The 15,655-nt window shown below is 46.7% G+C and overlaps 5 protein-coding genes across 5 annotated transcripts; 4 read left to right on the top strand and 1 right to left on the bottom strand.

Annotated features, from left to right (window-relative positions):
- Positions 1–4,168: 4,168 nt before the first annotated feature.
- Positions 4,169–5,368, top strand: K444DRAFT_535084 (uncharacterized protein; the record flags this gene model as incomplete). The annotated part of the gene is made up of 2 exons (XM_024875260.1): positions 4,169–4,581; positions 4,642–5,368. Coding segments are annotated over 2 exons (1,140 nt in total), but the record flags the coding sequence as incomplete, so codon positions are not given.
- A 389-nt stretch (positions 5,369–5,757) lies between these two features.
- On the top strand, positions 5,758–9,396 carry K444DRAFT_49554 (uncharacterized protein). The gene is made up of 5 exons (XM_024873272.1): positions 5,758–6,218; positions 6,272–7,302; positions 7,352–7,741; positions 7,797–8,845; positions 8,901–9,396. The coding sequence occupies exons 1-5, from the start codon at positions 6,085–6,087 to the stop codon at positions 9,258–9,260; spliced, it is 2,964 nt and encodes a 987-aa protein (XP_024734138.1). The 5' UTR covers positions 5,758–6,084; the 3' UTR covers positions 9,261–9,396.
- A 941-nt stretch (positions 9,397–10,337) lies between these two features.
- K444DRAFT_594115 (uncharacterized protein) lies at positions 10,338–12,032 on the top strand. Its single transcript, XM_024878334.1, has 3 exons — positions 10,338–10,572; positions 10,622–11,097; positions 11,147–12,032. Exons 1-3 carry the CDS (start codon positions 10,467–10,469, stop codon positions 11,807–11,809), a joined length of 1,245 nt encoding a protein of 414 aa, XP_024734139.1. The 5' UTR covers positions 10,338–10,466; the 3' UTR covers positions 11,810–12,032.
- K444DRAFT_49624 (uncharacterized protein) lies at positions 11,988–13,417 on the top strand. Its single transcript, XM_024873278.1, has 3 exons — positions 11,988–12,566; positions 12,633–13,117; positions 13,225–13,417. Exons 1-3 carry the CDS (start codon positions 12,166–12,168, stop codon positions 13,233–13,235), a joined length of 897 nt encoding a protein of 298 aa, XP_024734140.1. The 5' UTR covers positions 11,988–12,165; the 3' UTR covers positions 13,236–13,417.
- On the bottom strand, positions 13,271–14,262 carry K444DRAFT_566200 (uncharacterized protein; the record flags this gene model as incomplete). The annotated part of the gene is made up of 1 exon (XM_024877123.1): positions 13,271–14,262. The coding sequence occupies one exon, from the start codon at positions 14,260–14,262 to the stop codon at positions 13,600–13,602; it is 663 nt and encodes a 220-aa protein (XP_024734141.1). The 3' UTR covers positions 13,271–13,599.
- Between the last annotated feature and the right edge of the window lie 1,393 nt (positions 14,263–15,655).

The following is a 15,655-nucleotide window of genomic DNA, read 5'->3' on the forward strand; positions in this document are numbered from 1 at the left end:
AAAAGTTATATTATATATTAAAAACTTAAACTCTTATATTTAATAATATATTTAATATTATAACCTAAAGTTTTAATAAAATACTAACTCGAACATTTTATTAGTATATTAGAGACTTAAATCTTAAATTCTTATATATATTAATTTAAAGTTTTTATAAATATTAATTCGATATATAATAGAAATATTAAACTAGAAGTAATATATAAGCTTTTATAGCGTGGGATTACAAACATATGAGCGAAACGTGATTAGAGTAAAGATTAGTTGATTTCTAAGACGAGAGAAGGAGAGAGCGGGGTAATATATATGCGAACTAAGCACTCCTCACGATACATAACCGCGCCACGGGACCAGGGACCTGAAACCCCCACCCACAGGAGCTTCGTCCCGAGCATACTACCAAGAATAAGAGCCTAAAGACCCATCCATAAAGCATTATAATAATCGTAACTCGTACGCTCTGTCTTGTATATACCCTAGGCTTCACAACACTATGTTTCCGGCCTAATTCGTCGTCGTCCAAGCACTACTAAATACTCCATTTGCAATTATCGTACAAACCGTATCCAAGGCACACATTCAAAGTGGATCTCAAAGCAATAACCTAATCCTACAAATCATATGTGCCAGCACCTCTGCAATTACCGCCGTAATGCAGACATCACTGGTCTTGGAAGTAATGGTGCCTGTACTCTGTAAATTGTTATTGCAATCGCAGGAATTGCTAGTCTTGAAGTGTAATCCTGCTAGCACTTCTGTAAATTGCCGTTGTAATGGCAGGAATCACTAGTTTTGGAGAGGGCAAAGTGGTTCGGAAGATATCGCTTCGTGGGAGGGAATCGTACGTCGGAAGTCGGAATCATGAATCGTAATTAGGAGAGGAGGTAATTGTAGTTTAAAAGTGTAAAGGCAAATCGTAAGTCGAAAGTGTGCCAGTACTTCTGTAACTGCCGCTGCCATCACAGGAACTGCTGGTCTTTTAATCGAATAGAGAGAAGGTAAAGAGCTTCGAAAGTCGTGGAAAACGTACGAAATTGTAATTGCCCAAATCGTGCACTTCTGCTTGCCAATTGCCCCAGTTTTGCAAACCGCATATTCTAGCGCTTGAGTAATCTACGCAAGCATCTCTACCTCGTCGTCTTCGGTATTAAATGAAGATTCGTACTCTTGTAACAGTATAAGAGGAGAAGCTAAAGGCGGAGACCCTGGAATCTTCGTAGGAAAGACTAGTATTGGAAGGGTGATATTATTGAGGAGAAAATTATCCATCTGCCTAAATACCTCCTGGAAATATGCTAGCTGTAAAAGCACATTCGAATCGGTTAGATATTTGTTTCGTGCGATATAACTGATCTTATCGGAGCAATCTGAAGCAGTTTGAAAGGCCTTAGCCCTAGGCTAATGAAGAAGAGTTTGAAGGGAGACAAGAGGAGTTGATATTGCGCAATCCGAGGAATCGATGGAAATTGCAGTGAGCTATAAAGTAGTCTTAATTGAGTCGTAAGAGGAGAGCTTTGAACTAATAAAGGACACCGTTGTCGTACAAATAGATGATGTAATTAAAGCCTGAATTGTGAATCTTGAAGCTTGGCAAGGAGAGGAGAGGAGACGAGAGGAGACGAGCTGGTGGAGACTGCGCACAGACAACATTCTCTGGTTTTGACAAGTTGCGTTGATTTAACCCTTAACCAAAGGGTCACAACCCTCACGAAGGTCGCAGAATGAGAGGCTCATTCCATTCTATGCTCTTACTCGTTAATGTGATGAGCAGGTAGTTCCACCAGGTACACGGACGGCTATACCGTATTCGAGTCCCTTACTATGCTTGCCCCACTTGCCTCGCAAGGAAATCAAGTCTGGACAGTCACGAGAGCCGCGAGGTCTTCGTACTAAGAATATTAATAAAGGAATAATATAGCTTAAGGCCGTTTTAAAGCTAAGAATCGATTCGATATCGATACGTATCGATCCTTGCGATACCTAACTAATACTATCTAGTATCGGTAAGGTATCGATACCTTAGGTATTAAAGCCAAGTCTACCAGAAATTAGTTTTTCGGAGCCCGCAGATTCGGTGGGAGCTCGGGACGAGTGGTGTAAAGAGGCTCAGTGGAGGATGATGTGCAATTAGCTCCTTTAGTTTGCTCTGAATTGTGTGCCCATCCCCTTTTGTCAAGGGCACAATCACAAGAGAATGTTGTAAAAGTTGAGACCGGTTCTTTTTCGGATGTCTTGGGTTTGAACATCATTTCGGTCTTGTGCTGTACTTGCAGTTCTTCTGAATCCATTGGTTCGAGAACCTTTTCGTTTGAGAAGCTCGCTCCTGTCTACGTTCGTAAGCCAAAATTTGCTTTGTCGCAAGTGTGCTAGGATGTTTGAAGAACTAAGTACCTTTATATACTCGCTTGCAATGAAGTTTGAGTCCGAGTTCTTCCAATTGTACCTTCTGGGTGATTAATGTTGTGAACCTTCCCTTCAGTGTTGGAAATGCTCAATGAATGCATTCTTATATCTTATATCTAGGTGGGGGGAGGGGGCGTAGTTGAGCAGGGACCTTGAAGTTAGCCATACGGGCGTCAAATGTGGACTCAACATGGGTACAATATGCCCTGGCTGCGATGCTGCACACGGTGATTTGGAGTTGGTTTCTCGTTGACGCGGGGCTGAGTGGAAAAAGCAGGAGCACAATTCATTTGAACTGTCCCCAAATAGGAGCACTCAGGACGGCTTGATTTCAACTTCCATGTAGCAGTGGACTTAAAGTTCACGATTCGCCAAATCTTGCTTCCTTTTGACATCCTCTTCTCATTCTCTTGACCTCACACAACTCTGATTTTGATTCAATATTTACCAGCTTCGAATCGACCCCCAACATCTTCTTACGATCGAAGATGATTTCGTCTCTCAATCGGTCCCATCCTTCATAAGATATAGGGTCAAATGGACGAGTGCGTGCCAGTTAGATCACAGATCCGGGAATTTCCCACTTTTGAATCTAGGACAACTTCAGGGGTGATCCCACTTCAATCTGGGTTCTCGGTTTCTCTAAGGTGTACTTTTCTCCAAGAATCCACCAAATGCAGGGCTGAGCCAAGCCCTCTCGTTTTGTGGCGTCGCTTCCCCTATTGGAATCCCCGACATCGCCAAGCAAAATCACAAGCGAGTTTAAATCCGTAGTATTGCATCTCAGCCCTTTCAGCACCAGGCTGCAACTTGCTCGTTTCATTCTCCTTTTAACCTGGCGATGTGTCGCGAAGGCCTTCTTTCTCGATGTCCGAAAAAATGCAGGCCACACGCCCACGACATACCCCAAAGTTTGTGGAAGGTCGCTTGAAGTTGAGCACTTCCTGCACGGAGTGTCACAGGAGAAAACAAAAGGTATGGACTTCAAAAAAATTTGATGGCGTGAAGGTGGGCAAGAAAGCTAATCAGAACCCAGTGTGACCAAAAGCAACCTTGTGGACACTGTGCCAGGAGATATCCTCCTCCGCCGTGCATATATCGAAGCTTCCGGTGAGTATGGTTGTTGGCTTTCGCAGGCCCAAGTTAACGAGAGCAAAAGGGAAATCTCTAATCCATCCAAAGATCAAGCTGAAATTCTGGGATGGCAATTCTTGCAAGTACATGAATCCGGAACTTCAATGAAAGCGGAGTTTGCTCTCGGTAGCAACCAAGTCAATTATGAAGAGGACAAAACTCTGTCATGTCCTCTCACGCAGGAAGTTGAGGAACCCTTCGTCTACGAAAAATCAGAGTTGGAACCGCCTCACGTTTCCTTCGACACTCTAGAACAGTTCAGTTCAGAGAATTACCAGCAGCTTGTCACTACTATGATCTCCCACCTTTCTACAGCTGTACTTGGGGAGTCGTTTGCTGCGGAGGCACTTTTGCCGAAAATGTCGAAAAGAGGTGAAAGCCGGCTACCCTCTTTTCTCCAAAGTAATTCTAGAGGGCATAGGCAACCAAAAGAGAACCCCCACTTCAGAAGTAATTTCCTGCAATGTCGTGCGGTTCCGCCGCCGAGCCATTTCAGTATTAGTGCCGTGGAGCCACTGCACTTTCTAGGAATAACTCCTACAGTCCAGAGCGCAGAACTACTCCAAGTTTGTAAGTTGAAAACGCCGAATATGATGAAATAAATATCAACTACTGATATAGTACAGTTTTGAAGATCATATGCAAATATGTGGTATCCATTGATGGTAATCCGGCGCCAAACTGCTATAACGATTACTGGGTGCAATGGTCTATAAAATCGCCACTTTTGGCCCACCTAGCTATCCTCACATCTGCCATCTATCAAGCAGAAGCGCAAAACGAACCTCCAGGACAGTCTCCAATCACACTTCGTTACAAGGTCAAAAGCATTGAACTGCTCAATGAAATGCTCGGGAATGAAGAGAGCGCTACTTCTCCCGAAGCCATCGCTGGTGTTCTCTATCTGATGGTGAATGAGTGGTATTGGTGTAATCGTGATGTTGTGCAAAGCCATATAGTAGGACTGAAAGAGATGATTCGATTGCGTGGTGGGCTGCACAATTTGGGACTGAGTGGATTTGTGAGGAAGATGGTTCTTCAGTATGTGCGGAGGAGTTCATCTAGCAATCTGTTTTGCAAAGATTCTAACTTCTTGAGCAGCATTGACTATAACGTTGCGTGCTCGTACGACATCGAGCCTGCTTTTTCGCATGTGGAGCCCACTCAACCTCGACACCCAGTTGAAATGAGTATCCCATTTGTAGCTGCGGAGCAGGACTTCTGCAGCATCACTGAGGAGCTTCAAATCGGCAAGGAGACAGCGACAATCCTTGACGACATGCGTTTCGTGATTTTGGCGCTCATAAAACACGCCGAACAAGATTCTGCAGAGCCAGAGCAGATGAAATTAACTGCTACTGCGACATGGATCAGAGATCGGATCGCCTCACTGCCGGACGGCTCATCACTTGCTTCACCTTTAGCAAGTGATTTCATATACAAGAGCTGCAGAATTGCTGCCCTCATTTACTGCAAAGCCATCGTCGAACGATCTTCACTCACAAAGGTTTGCACGTTGAAAGAACTAACTCATCTCTGGGCGACTATGTGGCGAGTCAAGCTTTCCCGGTGGAAACAGATTCCCGGGATCTTCCTCTTCGTCATCGCATCTGCACTTTCGGCGGCAGAACTTACTCCACATGGAAGATTTACGAAAGCAATGTTCAAGACGGCTACCTCGTTCATTGGGTTGGACTATTTTGATTTTGTTGACGCTGCTCTGATGGCTTTTGTCAAGCTGCAGAGGTGGTTGAGGACTGGAGGTGAGGAGGTTGAGCGATCGTCGAAGCCTGTACCGTTGGAGTTTATTCATATATACGAATCTTAGAAGAGAAATGCAGTTACGAACGAGCAACCCTTTTTTCCCATTAGGGGAGTGTCTCGTGACCACTTTCGGGCCGTCAACTCTCGCCAAAGCCCCTTTTGAGTTTGAATAGGGGCTTCGCTAAAAAGTAATTGCCCCACTCCCTTTAAAGGCCATGCGGCCGCAGCTACCTTCCAGAATTCCAGCACTGGCTGTCAAACATAAAGCGTGTTGAGTTGATATGGTGAATAAAAAATCTTCTATAATATAATAAAGACTTTGGTCTTTTGATTTATCTTTGGGCCTGCCGAGAATAGTCTAGTGGCGCTGACTAAACTTCGGTACCTGCTCCGATGTTCTAGAACTACACCATTTTCAGCTAGCAAGGTTCTCCAATATTTGGGTCCCTGCACCTCGCAGCGCGCAAGGGAGTCTTCATCCTTTCTCCGCGTCCCTCGCGGCCTCGCGGACACCGCAAGCACCACTATCTGCGCGGCTGCTCCTGCCCCAGAATTTCACCCAATTCTTCCCAAAGTCTCGAATCTACACGAACCTCCCGTTGATCAATTGCTACATTTCGAACCTCTCAATCTGGGACGCTGCTGGCAGCCCCGGAAACACTGGACAATTCAAGATCGCTCTGTAGATGCAGTACTGGCCTCGAAGACGCATTACACAGGAAGAAGGTTGAGAACATGCCGAACCAATAACACTGGTAGAAAATAGGGATCTGCGGGCCGATGGGCACAATCGACGCCATGGCAGACGCTGGGGGAGATGGGACTCTGCGACAGCTTGAACCACACTGGAATCGCGGAATGATTGCTGCCTCCATTGTTATCTCTCTTCTTGGTGCATTCACATCTACCCAATTGCATGCTCCCCGTTACCGTTGCCTGCAATCGTAAAGACTAACATTTGCTCCAGGATGTGCCAAGCCAGAGCCTCAATTAGTTTCAATGCCGTGCTTGTTTGGGTATTACTTGCTAGCCTGACATTTGGATTCTGTTCAATATGGAGTCTTCATTTTGTGGCAACGTTGGCATACGAATTGGATATTTCGATTGGGATCAACACAGCTTTAACAATTCTCAGCTCTGCGCTGGCTGTCGTTTTCACCTTTGCAGCTTTGGGGTCTGACCTGCTATGGGAAGTCTACCGCCGAGAACGAAAAAGGACAAATGGGAAACGTAGGAGGAGGAAGTTGCCAAATGGCTTGGGAAGTCGACCACGAGGACAAGCCTCGGACCTCGACTCCAGACCACTCCTCACTCAGTCAGAGGACCTCGATGATTTCTCGCCAGGGCCCACCTCCGGCCCGAACCCGTTTGAGCTGGAGGGAGTTGAAGTGGAGGACAGCGCACCCGTCCCGGAAAATCACCAATTCCCGCCTTCTCTCGCACGACAGAATTCAACAGGCAGCACATCAACAAGAAAGATATCTACTTTGCCAGTGCTCGGGTCTTCCAATCATAGCTTGATCCGACACTCAGATGACAACCAAGAACTAGGGAACGCGGACAGTACGACAGATTTCACAGACTCGGGCGACCACTCAACTTCAGGGCGGTCTTCCTCATTGTTGGGTTCCAGTTCTGCCTCTACGTTCGCGCTTAGCAGTATTGTGAACATTGCGTATCTCACCACATCTCCAGCCAAGAATATTTTCTTTTTGACTGGAGAAACACTGTATTTGGGCTGTACGTGGAAGAACATCACAAAGGGATTTGTATGGTCTCTCGCCATTACCAGCATGCATTACGCTGGGATTAATGCTCTAAGAATTCCTAGTGGCTATTGCACACTAAATTACGCCTTCGTGGCACTATCTGGCATAATTAGTTGGCTTGTATGCATCGTGGGGTGTATCCTGATGTCTCAAATGGAGACGCATTTGGGCCAACAATTCCTCTTCTCCATTGCAGCAACAACAGGAGTTGCCGCCATGCATTTTACTGGTAAGTCATTGCGCCCGCCATCTGATGTTCTCATACTGACACCACCTAGGAATGGCAGCTGCAACATTCTGGACTAAATCACCACCGACGGAAGCAAGAGGCTATCCACCTATCCTAGCAACTGCTGTAGTTAGTATCGCAATTGCAACTTGCATTGCGGCTAATGGCCTCCTAGCCCATGCTGTAACAGTTTCTCGAAACAAGCTGGCAGAGGTCGTATCGACACGCAAGAAGTTGTGGAGGACTATTGCCCAAAAAGAGAATGCTGAAGCCGCAGCCGCAGCGAGAAGCGATTTTATTGCTTCTGCATCTCACGAAATCAGGACTCCGCTACATCACCTCCAAGGATACAGTGACCTGCTCTCGCAGACGGAATTAACCGAGGAAGGCCGTTTGCTACTGCATTCCATTCAACGAGCTACTAAAACTTTATCATTGAGTAAGCTACAAAATTCCCCTTGTTGCTAGCATCTTTTAACCCAAACCCAAATCAGTCACAAATAACGTCTTGGATTGGTCGAAATTGGAAAGTGACTCTGAATCTATAGCCCGCCCTGTCGCTCTCGACATCAGAACCGTCTGCGAAGCAATTCTTGTGTTGCTACCTAATAAAGATGATGAAGCAGAGGTGGAAACAATGGTCGTTGTCAAGCCCAACGTTCCAAAGTCAATCTTCCTGGATGAGACTTACATTCATCGAATCTTGATGAACCTTCTCTCCAATGCGCTAAAATTCACAAGATCTGGTTACATTATGTTACTAGTTGAGTTTGAAGAAGGCAAGCTTGTGGCTACTGTGAAAGACACTGGGCCCGGGGTGCCTCCATCTTTTTTACCTCAACTTTTTGAGCCATTCAAACAAGCTCAGACGAGAGGCTCGCAGAGAGGAACGGGGCTCGGCCTGAGCATCGTCAAACAGTTGCTCCATAACATGAACGGCAGCATTACTGTCGAGAGCAGACATCCCGAGGTCGAGGGAGTCGAGCCAGGACGGACTGGCAGTACATTTGCCATATCTATTCCCGTGCAATCTGGTACGGAGGTTAACTCGGCCGACGTGCAAAAGCCCGCGAAAATTGCAATTCTCCACGGTGGCAATGAACGAGCTATCGAAGGGCTTCGAATTGCCTGGGAGAAATTCGGATTTGAGGTCGTCATAACACATAACACTGCGGCTCTAGCGGGTGTTGACTGGAAGTATATATGGGCAGATCTTCCGTTCCTGAAGGCCAATCCGGCTTGTCTACAGGCCCTTTTGAAACAGGATTCATGGAGAGTCCTCGTCCCATACGATACTCTCCATCCGATACATCAGATTCCAGAACTTGAATCTGCTCTACAATTTGTTCCACTACCGAGGCCATTGATATGGCATACGTTTTCACATCGTATGGCTGCAGCAAAACAAGGGCCGATGAAAACCGAGGTTTCAAGGACGGTAAGGTTCGCACCGACGGTCAATTTTGTAAATGAAAATGACAAAGCACAAACACCAAAATCGACTGCAAAGAACTTTGTTATCCTGCTCGTTGAAGACAACCCGGTATGTCGTTTCTCCCATGCTTATCTTCACAAAACCCCTTACTTACTCATCGCAGATTAATCAAAAGCTCGGCCGAAAGATGTTGACCTCCCTTGGATACAGGGTCTGGCTCGCAGAAAACGGCCAAGAAGCGATCGGTCAAATCCTAGAGAACGACTCTGCCATAGATGCGATACTTATGGACCAGTCTATGCCTGTGAAGGATGGAATCATGGCCACAAAGGAGATTCGAGAGATGGAGGCAGCCGGTGCCCTTTCCCGACGACATCCGATCATTGCTCTGACGGCGGTCGTGAGTTCTGAAGCACAGGCGTTGTTCAAGTCTGCTGGCGCTGATGACTTTCTTGCTAAGCCACTTTCTTTGGCTAAGCTCGAGCACACGTTGGCTATTCATCTGCCTGTAAAGCGGAGGTGAACTAGCAGGTTGACAAGCAAAGGCCGAAAATTTGTCATTCTTGCGGGGGCTTACTATGGCAGTACCGCTCACGTATCAGGAAATTCCCTGCGAGCTGGTTGAGTAATGTCTGCCTTGAAATGATAAATCCCAGTCTCAGTACTGGCACAACATCAGCCATTAAACGGAGGACGCGGGGGAGGCGTAGAGCTTCGAGATGTCCGAGGTAGAGGAGCCTTTTCAACCCTTATTTCACATATCAAAAGCTGACATCCTCCACAGGACTATCGGGTAAACTCTATCACATGAAGAAGTTGACTTGAAGATCAAATATGAGTTTGTACATAACCTACACACAAGATAGATGCGGCTGACGATGTAGGCGTAAGACGAGGATGAGCTTTGGGACACACATTAGATCTGTAGACTGTATAGATATTCTCTTTCCAGCTAGTTGCATAGAATTGAGCATACAGACACAAATAAGATCTCTGGAATCAAATTCCTGTCTCTCCAAGATCTTCGAAGATGGTTCGAGCATATCGGACATTATCTCGTCCGAAGTGGACGATACCAGAGACTGTACCACTTTGGGAGGCATAGCATTCGGGCTTACACAAGATTAATCCACTGAGACCCCACCGAATCTATAGGATTATAAGCTTAATTTGCACATATTCGTATCTTCGCAAGGTGTGAGTTCCCATTTCACACTCGCTGCTGGGGTTAAAAGCACTGAGCTCGGATTTCATACTTCGTACCGCCGGATAAGGTTACACCTAGAATTTGACGCTCAGGCGCTGGTGGCGCTTACGCTTTTCCCCACCACAATGTCTGCTTACACAACATGTGCTTTTTTTTCAGCCTATGGGATTATCACCGATGCGTGTGTTCACATTGGCGTCGCCGTTTGATTGAGAATCTGAGAGTTGTTTTCATAAAATTAGAAATTGCTTACTCCTCCGGAATCCAGATTTGAGTGAGGTGAGCGCTACAGGCCCCTATCCGAAGCGAGATTAGCTCAGGTACGGGCCACAGGGGTTCGCGTTTTGGCTTGCCGGTGGTACCTGAATCTGTGCAACAGCGCCCTCCCTTCACCACCGTTCACCCATCTGCAATCAATATCTCTCAAACGTCTCTCAACACGTCGTCAACAATTGAAGCGGTCTACTTGATGCCCATAAGAGAGTAGAACGAAGCAGGAGCTAGTTTTTGTCATCGTCCAAGATGCGCGCCTCCGTTGCTCTTTCCCTGTCGCTGGGAGCAACAATTGCCAGCGCCCAGCTTCAACCTCGACAGACCACCAGCATTCCGGATTTCGTCACGAATTATGGTAGATTAAGGCTTTTCCTATTAACCATCCATCACTAACATCCAGGTAGCGCCATTAGTATATCTCGACCAGAACGACGTCTACCTTCCTTCCGACATTCAAGCGCAATTGAACAACACTTACCCCGCACTCAACTACACAGCGCTGCCCAAAGCGGATGTCCCTTCACCACTCCTCCTTTCAGATCTCGAACAACTCAACATTCTAGGAAATTGCGGGCAGAACTTCGATGCATGCCCCATCTATCTTACCTCCAAAGACAATGTGGCGACGGACCCACCTTGGCTTTATGGCGTCCTGCCTGATCCCGTGACCGGCAAGACTGTCGGCGCGAGATCTTGCGCTATCATTGTCAATGACCATGGAGGCGGACTTGTCGATGCTTATTATATGTATTTCTACGCTTTTAACTACGGATCGGTTGTTTTGGGGCAGCTCCTTGGGAATCATGTTGGAGATTGGGAGCATAGCATGGTGAGATTCAAGGAAGGAATCCCCATTTCCGTCTGGCTCAGTCAACATGAAGTAAGTTGCTCCTTCGAAAGGAAATGCAACCGCCGCTGATGGTGGACAGTATGGACAAGCTTTCACATATGACGCGCTATTAAAAAAGGGTCCTCGGCCCATCATCTACAGTGCATTTGGCTCTCACGCCAATTTCGCAGTAGCAGGGACGCACTCCCGAAACGTATCCGTCGTAACAGTAAATGACTACACTTCGCCTGGCCCGGTATGGGACCCTACTCTGTCAGCATACTTCTACACCTATACACCATCGTCAGCCACAAACGGCACATTCGTGCCTTCCGACGCTACGACTCCCACAGGATGGCTCTACTTCGAAGGCAGGTGGGGTGATGAACAGTATCTCGACAGCGACCCTAGACAAGTGAACTTCCTGAATGCCAGCATTGCTTGGAAGTACGAGACTGGGCCAACTGGACCTTTGGACAAAGGCTTGAATCGGACGGATGTGTGCCCGAATGTGTCGGGGACGCCTTGCACAACTTTGAGTGTGTTGCCTATTACCAGTGGCTCAAGTATCCCAGTCACGGTCACAAGAACAACTTCAAGCCAATATTCGGTGCCTACGGGAACGGGTGGGGGAAATAGTACTTCTTCTAGAAGTGCGGGTCCAACTAGCTCGACGTTGACCAGCGCAAACGGGGCCAAAGGTTTGAACGTCAAGATTGGGTTTAGTTTCTGGGGAGTTGTGGTGGCTTTGCTAGTTTGGTGACTTGATTCAGTCACCGATGAAAGCTCATCGTACTATCTAATGGACGGATTTACCGGCCAGGCTCGCGTTCCCTGATCTCGTCGTCGACGAGCATCGCCCTTGGACCGAAACACAAATGACAGCATTTGGCAACGCCTAGGCACATTTTACAAGCTTGCATGCTCGCCCTTTAAAACATTTTGCCCTGCATGTGATTGGTAGAAAGTGGCGCAGCCCATCCTCGTCCCCATGCGCAATGATCAAGCCCCAAGGCTCCAGCCTTATCGCCTTGACCACCAACTTTAAGCAACGGATCACCTGCAAGAAAAGACGACGATAATTCACCCTACTATTACCAGTTTTCATTAAATATTTGAATGATGAAGATATTAGTGCACAACGTCCCAGACGAGATTCTCCTCCAGATCTGCTCAAGTCTCACCAGCCACGAGCTCTACCAACTCTCACTGTCATGTCGAGCTTTATCTCGAGTGGCTTTTGAAGTGTTCTCCCGCGCCATCAAGCTCGACTACGCATACCGCGATGATGGAAGCCTCTCGCATCTGAACGGCTTCATAACGAAACTCGAACGTCGCTCTGGCGGCTTCCTCTCAGGCATCAACATAGCCCACCTCTCATGGCCCATCGGTAGCGAGCTTCGTCGCCGCATGCATTACATCTTATCCATTCTCCCCAATATACAGACTCTGAATCTAAAAGAGCATTTTGGCTCGCTTCGGGGGTTCTTTATCGGGAGTGGAGGACTGGATGAGAATCTGTACGATATTTTGCTTCAAATACCGTCTGCATCTACACTTCGCAGTCTTACCATCTCGGATACCAGGATCACGGCTCATGATATTCTGAAACTATTTGCAATGAAGCAGCTAGAACATTTGTCTCTCGATGGCTTCAATTATGCCATGGGTATAGAACCTGGTGAAGAGGTGCCTCACTCACAACTGCAAAGTCTAACCATCTCGACTTCGGCGAACCCCACTGGCCGCCATATCGACATTATACTTGCACGAACACCCAAACTGAGGAAATTCACCTGGAATTTCGACCTCAGCTCAACGTTGAATCAAGAGGCAATCCGGCGAGCACTGTCGCCGGCAGCCATGGGCGAGGCTCTCAGCCCTCTGAGGTCGAGTCTCGAAGAATTGTATATTTCCATGGCTCCTAGTCGGTTTCGAAGCGATTCAACAAGTCTGAATCTTTCCAACTTCTTGAAATTGAGGATTTTGAAAGTCCACGAGGAAGTTCTTTTCCCGTCGTATAATGAGCTGGGTTATGTTGTCTTCTGTCGTGGTCTTGAGGCACAACTCTGTGAACGCTTGCCTCCGAATCTGGAGATGTTGGAGGTGAGATGTCAGAGACATATATAAACCCTCAAATATCTTCTGGTGCTTGGCTGACTCATAAAATGTGCATAGATCGTGTTTGACCGCACTGGCCGAATCGACTGGTGGGCTACAGAGAATCATAAGTTGGTTTTCTGCTCAGCAGGTAGCAAGAGAACGCGTGCTAAGACGCCAAGACATATTTCAATCACGGAGAGATCATGTGCTGCTCTTGGTGAGAGAGAACTTGAGGACTGCGCGTTAGAGCCACCAGATGAAGTGAAGTGGGCTTTCGATAAAGCAGGAGTCACATTCAAGGTTTTTAAGAGGGCAAGAGAGGTACCCCTTAGCTAAAGCAATGACCCAATCCGAGATTGCAAGATTCACACTCGTTTCTAGAACCTTGGCTGAGGAGACTTCGAGCAAAGGTCTTCTGCGTCCTCCTACAAATGTGTGCTATCTCACTCTTTATACCGTATCAACCTTCTCAATACCCAGGCTCTTCCCTCCCTCATCGAATACTTGTTTCACCCACCCAATCCCATCATCAAGCCACCCCTGCCTCCCAGGTCTCATTCCCTCTATCTCCGCACTCTCCTTCTCAAGCGTCCCCAACGCAGTATCAAAATACGGGCCCCAGTTCTCCTCTTTGCTCATCTCGTCACCGAGGCCCGAATACAAAAAGCTTAATGGCGTTCCGCAGCGCCCACAAAACGTCCTGTGCGCCTGCTCAGAGCTATCAAAAACCTTGATATACGTCGCTTCCTCCAACTCCTTACTCGGGCGGAGAACTTCTGCCGTTGTCTTTGGAGTGATACGCTCTTCACTTGTGTTCGAGTCGGAACTCGTGTTGCGGGCCAGAAGGGAGAAAGTCACCCATCGCTGCGGGCAAATAAACCAAGCCTGAATAATCGCGCCCGAGATCCGACGACAGGAATTACAGTGATCGAGACTGATGACCGGTAAGCGCGCGGCCACATTGGTCTGAGCACCGAATGCATGTTTTGGTGGGTGGCGGTCGGAATCGAGGAGCGGGCGGGACTCGAAGGCCGGGATGGAGATTGTGTAGGTTATTGCTTTGCAGAAGCAGCCGCCGTGGACTGAGAAGGGGGTTCTGGGGAGAGAGGACATCTTGACATGGAGATGGAGTTATGGAGAGGGAGGATGCTGGGCTGAAGACAGAAGTGGGGGAGGAGGGGGGTTGAAGGCGGGGGCGGGGTGATTATTGAGGCGTCTGACGTACACTGGGTATCCTTGCTTGTTTGTGAGCCCACAGGAGAGAGAGATTCGAGTTCGCTTGTTTTTGAAGCGGGTGAATTCACGGGGAACATCTCGAAATTTCAACGTTTCATCGATGCCGAGATTTCTTGTATGTATATTTATTAGGAAATCCAAAGGCACGAGCTTAGGTTTCTAAGCACCACTGGAATAGAAAGCCCGTTGTTATTTGAAGAATTTGAAGTGTTGCGAGGGAAATCTGATCCTTGAGCGAACATCCTCTTAAGGGATTGCTTTGGTAGCTACCAAAACTGTTCACATCGGCTGAACATGAAAAGAGGCTCCAAAATCACTTTAAAGCCTTCAAGCGAGTTGCACGTGAGAACCGCGCCAAAATTTTAAAAACGGTATAACCAAATGGAGTGATATGCCGCGGCAAAACTGCGGGGAATTTTAAGTTAAGATTCTTAATCTAAGGTCGCGGGATTCGTCCCTGTTCAATTTCATCTGCTCGTGCGACATCAGTAGATTTCCCCGAACACCAGCTGCACAAACGGTAGTTAATGCACGTAAATTGAGCAGAGTAGGGAGTTGCACTGAAATTAAAAGAATTAATTAAAGCTAGCTAGAATAGAGCTCAAGGTGAGGTGTGGAAGCTCTGGAATATATATTCAAAGAGCTCGGCCATGCGAAGCGATCGCGCTACGCCCCATTGAGAAATCCTAACTGCAACAGTAGTTAAAAGCTTAGTTCATCTGCTCGTTCAGATCTGGCACGCAGCGTCATTGGGTTTACGTTTTAACTAATAATATTTACCTTGTATTTCATTTGATGCTGAAATTCAGGTAACAGACAACAGCCGATGGCCACTCTGTTATCGGAGTACTCCGTAGCCAGTTTCCTGCCTTGCCTGTAAAGATATAAGTTCCGAGCTGCTAGCCAAGGGCTTGATAGTGAGATCTTTAATTTTATCCCGTGTCAATTCGAAATGCAGTATCTCTAAATAGTTATTGAATTAAGATTATAAGGAATTTGTTTATCCGAAAGAACTCGGCAGGAGTAAACAAGGCTAATTCCATATAGGAACCAAACAGGAAACAGGAAACAAACAAGGAGGTTAAGCACCAAAATATTCTCATTGCCTGTTTAATAGCAATTGGGAGATTTGGAGAACATATAGTTAGTCTAATCCAAAAACAATAAAATAAAATAAAGTTTACTATAATACTAATTAATATAATTTATATTAATTAGAATTATTATATAGCTTATAGTAAATAATTCCCTGTTTCCCGATTTTTAATAT

Source organism: Hyaloscypha bicolor, assembly GCF_002865645.1.
Source record: "Hyaloscypha bicolor E unplaced genomic scaffold K444scaffold_117, whole genome shotgun sequence".
Taxonomy (NCBI): Eukaryota; Fungi; Ascomycota; class Leotiomycetes; order Helotiales; family Hyaloscyphaceae; genus Hyaloscypha; species Hyaloscypha bicolor.

Bases quoted from the DNA above. Each gene is read 5' to 3' on its own strand.
- K444DRAFT_49554 (XM_024873272.1), top strand. From the start codon at position 6,085: ATGGGCACAATCGACGCCATGGCAGACGCTGGGGGAGATGGGACTCTG. The intron at 7,303-7,351 runs GTAAGTCATTGC...GACACCACCTAG, and splicing joins TGCCGCCATGCATTTTACTG to GAATGGCAGCTGCAACATTC. The intron at 7,742-7,796 runs GTAAGCTACAAA...AACCCAAATCAG, and splicing joins TACTAAAACTTTATCATTGA to TCACAAATAACGTCTTGGAT.
- K444DRAFT_594115 (XM_024878334.1), top strand. From the start codon at position 10,467: ATGCGCGCCTCCGTTGCTCTTTCCCTGTCGCTGGGAGCAACAATTGCC. The intron at 10,573-10,621 runs GTAGATTAAGGC...ACATCCAGGTAG, and splicing joins GGATTTCGTCACGAATTATG to CGCCATTAGTATATCTCGAC. The intron at 11,098-11,146 runs GTAAGTTGCTCC...GATGGTGGACAG, and splicing joins TCTGGCTCAGTCAACATGAA to TATGGACAAGCTTTCACATA.
- K444DRAFT_49624 (XM_024873278.1), top strand. From the start codon at position 12,166: ATGATGAAGATATTAGTGCACAACGTCCCAGACGAGATTCTCCTCCAG. The intron at 12,567-12,632 runs GTACGATATTTT...CTCGGATACCAG, and splicing joins GGAGGACTGGATGAGAATCT to GATCACGGCTCATGATATTC.